The sequence below is a fragment of the Taurulus bubalis genome, assembly GCF_910589615.1.
Source record: "Taurulus bubalis genome assembly, chromosome: 3".
In the NCBI taxonomy this organism is placed as follows: Eukaryota; Metazoa; Chordata; class Actinopteri; order Perciformes; family Cottidae; genus Taurulus; species Taurulus bubalis.
In genome coordinates, this window is record NC_136591.1 from 4,071,191 (window position 1) to 4,079,460 (window position 8,270).

Sequence of the window (8,270 nt, forward strand, 5' to 3'; positions counted from 1 at the left end):
TAAAAGAAAGATGCTCAAAATATAAGCAGGCATACATACAGGCATCTATATAAATGTTTATTCTTTTAATCAAACTATTGTCTCATTCATTTGTGTCATTTAAGGTTTACTGTACGCTTTGTATTCTCATTGTTAGTTTAAATACTACATTTACTCACTTTTTGATGTTTACACCCAGATTTCACTAAATGTTTGTTCATGGAAATTTGGTTTAAAGTCATGAGATCCATTGGTCAACATGTGTATGAACCCTGATGTCGGCTTTTGAGTATTTCATAAACTACTTTGTCTCAACAGGGACATCTGGTGGTCATACAGGGACATTACATTATAAATCAGTACTTTTCAACACTAAGCGTTGAAGATGCTCATATGGATCTCTTGCACTGAGAAAGCATAGATGGAAGCAGGATGGTTTGTCTCCACAGTTAAAGTATCTTTGCATTCCCTCTGTTAGCAGGAAAATAAACATCCACAAACTATGTCTAATACAAAATAATAATTGGTCTAATAGGTCTTTAGTCAATTATTAAATTAAAATCCTTTCTTGCCATTTCGATTATATGAAAATTAGTTGGCCTATCAGGAAAAAAGAAAAGTTAGATTTATCTAAAAAGAACTTTTAAAATAATGAGGTAAATGATAAATAGTTGAAATAGATATGAAAATAATGGATAAAAGTTGATGAAACCGACCTAAATGAAGCCACTTGAGACATTAGAAGTGGAAACCAGCGGCCCAGGTGAGTTGAGTGAACGTACCAGACAAGAGCCCATAGAGTTATTTTTATTAGATTAAATCACAACACAGGGAGTAGTGCAGCCATGTCATCAGGGACACAATACATGCTACAAAAGAATCCTTGTACACGTTTGCCTTTGCTTACATTTTGGTATCTCGACAGCAGTGATAGTGACAGAGTTGGGATTAGAAAGTTGTCTGGCCGAAGATGTTCACGTAAAGAAGTTCAGACCACACTGCTGAGACATGACGATGGACCGGGATGCTGGATCTTTATTGCGGCGCTGTATGTTTGGAGCCGCGCCTCCTTCAGCTCCTGAAACAATGGTGGTGTGGACGCAGGCCGGAGGCTCCCAGACGGGGCCGGCTAAGCGCGTGTAAGTGGGCTCACGGGTTTTATTCCCAGGGTGCACCGCGCTCCACTGAACTTCTCTACATTTGGAATGCACCAGTACGCGTTCAATGTGTGAGAGAAGGGAGTAAAAAAGTACAAAAAGACCGACTGATTGGAAAGAGAGAAATACTTGGGAGGGGTTTCCGGGGAAAAGTGGGGGCGAATCGTCCAAACTACTAAAACACATGGCTTTACGGTAAGGGCCGTCCTCTGCGCTCACGGGTGATTAGAACCTTCTCGCTGATGCAGCACTCGTTTACTTCACACTGAAAAAGACGAACAAGGAATGCTGCTCCGGGCCTAATTTCTCCTCCTTGCCTTTGAACCGCCTCCGAATGAATGGTGTGTTGATATGCAACCTGCAGGCCGGGCGGGGAGGACGTGGATGGCGGCAGTGACGCGTGGGCTGTAACTAAGTCTGATAACAATGCTCTCCAACTAACGCCGAGCTTCTTCTTTCTGATCGACCTGCAGCTGAGGGACGCTTCAGTCGTCCTCAAGGGAATCCTCGTCTCACAAATCTATCGGCTTATCTCTCTCTCTCTTTCAAATCTCTGATGCAGGTTCAAAATGGCGGATTCTACATTCAACATCTGCTAGTTAGTAACAAGGTTGTGTTAAAGTGCACGGGGAGGGAGCAGGGTTTTTAGTTCTTAGCGACACGTACTACAGCTAATCTACAAGGAAACATGCTCCCACAGTTAAAGCAGTCAAGAGAAGACGCCCCACACGACGAACCCCCGCAGTGCGATGTTAGCTTGTTTCTGCCCCTCCCTGTTCAGGTAAAAAGTCTCTTTCCTTCGCGGATTGTCCCCGAGCGTGAGCGCGCGGCTTCCATAAGGCTTTCTGTCTTCGGGTCACAGGATGCAAAACGAGGAGATTTTTTTTAAGGCAGAAACCTAACGGCATGCAAATGAACTACGTTTACATCTGTTTACTGACGGCACAAGCACGTTCTGGAAGGAAACGCTGGACGACAGACGCTCGTTCGTCCGTCTCTCTCCCGAGAAGCAAGCGCCGGGGATGACGGGCAGAGGGTCTTTATCGGAGGCAGATACATCGTCGAAGGAATTTGGTTCAGTTGATATTACTCGGCATGATGAAACACACACAGCTAGCGTCGGTAAACTCGGAACAATAAATAGAGTAGCGGCGAATTCAACGTAGCATATCACTGATGAGCAAGCTCCGGTAGAATGAGACCGCATGGAAAATACTTTGCACACTTCACATTTTGGCAGTTGATCTTTTAAATAATTTAAATATATGTCCATATTTATATTTATATATATATTTCCTGTGCGAGATGTGTGTGTGTGTGTGTGTGTGTGTGTTTGTGGCGTGCACCCGCACACTGCACTGTATGTTGTGTGGAGATCTTTTTTTTTAATAGCAAATAACATTCTCATGCACACAAGTGTTTCAAACACAAGAAGCAGATCCATTGAAAGGTAGTCCAAGCATATATATATATATATATATTATTATTATTTTTTTCAGTGGAAATAGCTGCAAACTGAATGGAACATGAAATTCTTTCTGTGCAGTCCGGGGCGGCTGGCGGAGCGCCTATTTCTGGAGGTCGCACTGCAGCAGTAGTACGATGGACGGGTCGCCCTTGGCCGCCTCCTTGAACTCGTCCAGCGAGATCTGGTCGTCGTTGTTCTTGTCCATCTTGGAGAAGATCTTATCCACCCTCTGCTGGGGCGTCAGGCCGTCCTCGTTCATCTTCATCATGATCACCGTGCCCACCATCTTGTAGATCGCCTGCAAAGACGGGAGGGAGGGGGGATGATTTACATCTCAAGCCTCTTAAAACCTGTTGAAAACTGTAGACTCCGGTCTAGACCTCTTTGTCCCTGTGTTTGAGTCGTCGTAGGAACCCCAAATTATTTCCAATACTTGTGTTTATTGTATGTATTTGTTCAGCAAAGTCTTGGGAAGAAAATGTGTATTTGCAAAAAAAATGACTTAAAAAATATATTTTGATCATAACTATAAACATCCAGCATGAGTATGAGCAAGGTGGATCAAAAAGGAGTCCTCGAGAGTTCCAGAGTTTAAAAAAAAATATTGTTTGGTGCCGTAACAACAACCCACAGACTAATAATGCACCTTTTTAGAAAGATTAAGACCTAAAGCATCACATATGCAACAATAAACACAATCCAGGAAAGCATTGGCATGTTATGAAGCATATTCAGTCTAGGAAACCTGTTTTTCGGTTAAAAAATGAATATGAATATTTCTATGACTAATCATCCAACCCACTCAGCGCCCTTAAAACCAGTACTACCCTATGGTTGGTTTATTAGACTCCCACAGTCTCGCAGGTTACAGGGATGTGTCTTTGACTGAAATCCGCCGTTGTAAGGGGGACTTATGAATGATGTAGTGAAACGTTATAATCGCTTTGTCATTTTACGTTACTTTAGCAATTGAAATGAATTAAATCGTAACTGTGGATGAGGAGATAGCACAGTTTTAGTTTAGAAAAAAAGGGGCTTTGGGTTAATGAGGGTAAAGGGACTCTTCTCGGCTGTGGTACCTCGATGATCTCCAGCATCTCCACCCGCGTGATCTTGCCGTCTCCGTCCAGGTCGTACATGTTGAAGGCCCAGTTGAGCTTCTGCTCGAAGCTTCCCCGCGACGTGATGGACAGCGCGCAGATGAACTCTCTGAAGTCGATGGTGCCGTCGCTGTTCTTGTCGAAGGTCCTGAAGGCGTGCTGGGCGAACTTGGACGCGTCGCCGTACGGGAAGAACTGGGACGGGGGGAAAGACATCAAAGGAACATTAATACTTCAGAAAGGTGTAGAAACACACCACATTTGCCATGACGCCTCCAAAACATGCATATGACTAAAAACTAGTGAGGCCACCATCCCATGTGGCCAGATCATGAGGTAGTTTGCAACTTAAAGGCCGATTAATGGAAACAAATGGTGCTATTTGGACAAATAACGGCAGAGAATAAATTTGCGTTTTAAATCGATGAATGTTCATTACCCGCAGTAATTAAATAAACTTCGATTTCCTATTCTCATCCAGGGCTTTTAAGTTCTGCAAATGTTGCTGGTCTGTGTGTCCATGTGTATAAACTAATACAGGAATATCTTATGTTTTCCTAACTAGAAGTCCTGCTGATTTACCTCACCGTGCTCTAAATCTACAGCCGGCAGCCTTCCCTCATGGATGCATGTGACACTGTGGTTCTAAAACAGGCAACAACATTTACACTGCATTGGTCCCTGAAGGGAAGTTGTCTTTTCCCTTGGTCCCCTCCACAGGAAGTTCAGACGCTTGTACCCTGAATATGAGTCCTCCAGTTCACTCACCACTGAGCGATAGTTTCATAACTCTTACCAAATGTATTAAAGCTTTTCCGACACACATGGGAGCAGTCTCGAGGCTAAATTAACTTTCTGATTTGAAGGGGCCGCGAGGGTCTTCTCATTCTCACTCTGGCACTATCAAATTCAATTTGACTCATTCAATCAAATGTTTCCAATTGAATCACTTTACTAAGAGCTAGTGCTGTCATCAGGTCTCAATCTAAACAGTTTAAAACACAGTTTATTTACCGTAAAAGTCGGGTTCAAAGCGCTACTACCTTCGGTCAGTGTCCCCGTTAGCTCCCCGCTGTAGCCAGCTAGCGCTCCTGCTAGCGCTCCTGCTAGCGCTCCGCTAGCTCCCAGACAACCACCGAAGGTAGCGGGACCAACCCCGGCTCAACACCCGATGCGGGCAGAGGGGACGCGGGCGGCAGCAGCGGGGAGCTAGCAGCATCGAGGAGCTAGCACCTTTGCTAGCTCGCTACAGCGGTGACACCCACCAATCATAGGAGCAGCTTGTAACCCGACTTTTACGGTATCTGCAAAACTAGTGATATCCCCATCAGCCTCAGCGGCACTTTGTGTTTGGTTCTAATTAGCAAAGACAAACTTCACATCAGAGTTTGTTGAGCGTGTTAGCATGTTAGCATGCTGATGTTAGCTTTTAGCTCAATGAAGCACAGAGCCACTAGGGAGGCTACGGGCTCTTTGGTACATTTTATTACCAACGCAAGTCAAGTTCACAAGCCTTAGCCAAACACACCAAATTCTAAAAATACATTTTGTCCGGACCAAGCCGGGTTTAACAGGAGAGCTAAATTCAAGCCAAGTTCACCATGCAACAACTGTCTGAAAAAGGTAACGGTGAAACTTTGCCCTTTGCACATGGAAAGGGTCGCTGGAAATGGATTGCACTTTAGTGCGATGCCGCAAAAGTCTACGGCCCTACAACTCTGCTGCGTATCATTTAGTGAACGCTATGGATCCGCTCTGATCGGAGAACCTGAAGCTCCACTGAGTGCAAACCGGTGTCATCGCTGCGCTACATGTAGGAGGTCAGAGGCTAATGAAGACCCTGTAGACGAGCACCCCCCCTGCTCTGTGGGCCGGGAGCTCTGTGGGTGCCCACCAGAAGCCGGGTGATTCATTGGATATAACCTTCCACTTGACCTCTCTGGTGAAAACTCTCAGGGCTGATGGGTAATCTACACTCAGCTAGGCTGCTCTCTGAGGACCGGTGTGCTGCGCTAACAGCCTCCATTAAGGAAAATGGATCCAACCGGGAGACATATCTGCTCTGTGTTATCATTTGAAGGAATGCCTTACAAAAACAACTCACGGTTTGATGTATGTGAACTATAAAGTAACAATTTTGCACTCAGTAGACTACAGATCTGCAACGACCAATGCTGCATTGTGTGATGACATTAATACAACCAACAGCTGGCTACTAGCTCTATTCATCCATAGGGTTAGGGGTAAGGCCTCGTTAAAAAAGTTCATACAATCTTGCCAGAAGAAAATCAAACTCACTACGCTTTGTTCCCGTGTAGCAGCGATTTACTCAGTTTGGTTAACGACTACTGTTAGCCGTTAGCCAAACACATCGTCCCTAGCGGCCGGGGGTCGGTTGAGAGTAGTGAGTGAGGAGTCGGCGGACAGTGCATGGCAGTATGACAGGCAATAAGAGGTGTTTAGAGAACGCACAAGTCACCGCAATCCCGAGAGGTCCTTGAACATGCGGCCATCGCCGTCCACCCAAAATATGATGCAGTTAGCTGCAGCAAAGGCGAGGTTAGCAAGGTTAGCGAGGTTAGCGAGGTTAGCCGTGGACATGATCCTCCTGGAGGTAATGTTTAAAAAAAGGTTCAAGTGATTTTTGGACCACAACCCCTGACCTATCGTCACTGTTTAAGGTGAACAGTTGCTTATTTACACACACAGTAGTTCTGAAGCAGCATCAGCATTCATTTGGAGTCCAGTATCCCCTCTCTTCTAGCTCTGTTTTGGTCTCCACCAACCTCTGAGGGAAATAGCTGTCTCTTTAGCTGCTACATGCTCCACCATGTTCACCAGTAGCTTCTGGACAGGTAGCATACAGTGAGTTTTTAGGGATTTTTCGGTTGTCTGTTGGAACGGGAAACAAGAGCGTTAAGAGCGATTCTAAACAGTACATTTGCTCGTATAACCAAAACAGAGTTAAATTTCCTGAAAAGTGTCAGGTGTAAAACTGTAAAGCTGAAGGGAACTGCAGAGTCAGTTGATTGTCATCTGTCACTTAGAGCAACCCCTTATTCGATAATCCATTTCATCCATGATTAACAGTTTGATTATGTGCAGCTTTAAACTCCTCTGCTGCAGTTTCAAGCAGCGAGCAATCGGAGGCACATGTACTTTAGTGTCTGGCGGTACGAGGTCGAGACGGCGTGGTCAGGAAGGTGAGGAAGAAACAGAGAGAAACAGAGAGAAAGAGGAGGAGGAATACGACGGGGTTACACTGTGAGAGTCGGTTCGGGTTGCCCGTCTGCAACCAGGTCCCACCCATGTGAATTCTGCTGCAGCAGCAAAGAGATCAGACTGCAGTGAAGAGTTAACAGACAGAAGAGGTTTAGGAGGGAAAGAGACAAGGAGATGAAGAGAGAAAACAAGAAAGGAAAAAAGATGGAGGAGACTAAAATGAGTGTGACAGGGAAAGTGTTAGAGGGAGTGTGGCAGCGATTGAGCTCCGTCCTAGTCTGGAGGAGGAGGAGGAGGAGGAGGGGAGAGGAAGCCACTGCGGCTTCTCCACAATCTGGCGAGTTATGAAACACTTATGTTATGTAAAAAAGAAAAGAAAAAGCGTAGCGAAGAACGAAAGAAAGAAAGTGGAACAGGCAGAAAACCCTCCATCTTTCATGTCGTCAAGGCGCTGTCCGGCAGCAGAGGACTAGACAGCCTGGACTCGGAGCGTCTTGTTTCCTCGCCTTCACGGCTACAGATGTTACAGATGTTATAGATGTTACAGATGTTAGGCTGTTAACGTTTCCGTTCGGCCGGACTTCTTTTGATGAGGATCCCGTTGGCCGTGCCGGCTGCTTGACGTGGTCATCAGAGGACAGGCTGAAGGCACAACAGCTGGCTTAATAACGCCAGATCCTCTGTGGATTCATTAATCACTGTACACGTTTATGTTTATTCACACTTCAGATACACTACACATACATACTTTGTTTTTGGGCACTTCTCTACTGTTTAAATGTAATTTAATTTCCTAAATTAATACACGCTGCGCTGTACACATCTTTCATCACAGTTATTTGTATTTTTTATTTTATGTTTATTTTGTATATATCTTTCATTCCTGTTGTTTTTATATTGTATTTTTGTGTCTGTAAGCTGCTACTCTGACAACAAATGTCTTTCCTTGGGGATTAATAAAGTATCTCTCTCTCTCTATCCATCCATCCATCCATCCATCCATCCATCCATCCATCTATCTAATAAAGGCTAATGTCAGTGTCTGCGTGGGTCGATGAGTGAAAGGCAAAGCCCGTTCTGTCCAACAGATACTCCACCATATCCTCCACACACACACACACACACACACACACACACACACACTGCTGTTAAATGGAACATTAAAGCCTTCCTAATGGGACTGCAGGCTCTGGTGCCGATCCAAAAGCCAGAGAGACGGGGAGGAGATGCAAGGGAAGAAAGAAGACGAGAGGAGAGGAAGAAAAAGAGGAACAGGGAGAGAGAGAGAGAGAGAGAGAGAGCGAGAGCGAGAGAGAGGAGTGAGAGGAGTCACACTTATGGCCC

General features: G+C 45.1%; 1 protein-coding gene across 2 annotated transcripts in view; it reads right to left on the reverse strand.

Annotated features, from left to right (window-relative positions):
• Nucleotides 1-2,704: 2,704 nt before the first annotated feature.
• vsnl1a (visinin-like 1a) overlaps nucleotides 2,705-8,270 on the reverse strand; it is a gene marked incomplete at both ends in the record, with an annotated part of 24,137 nt that continues 18,571 nt past the window's right edge. The window contains 2 exons of one of the 2 annotated variants that reach the window (XM_079216236.1): nucleotides 2,705-2,902; nucleotides 3,684-3,899. In XM_079216236.1, coding sequence (XP_079072362.1) covers nucleotides 2,705-2,902; nucleotides 3,684-3,899 — 414 coding nt within the window. The remainder of the gene's footprint in view (nucleotides 2,903-3,683; nucleotides 3,900-8,270) is intronic. The other variant, XM_079216237.1, reaches the window with a different exon arrangement.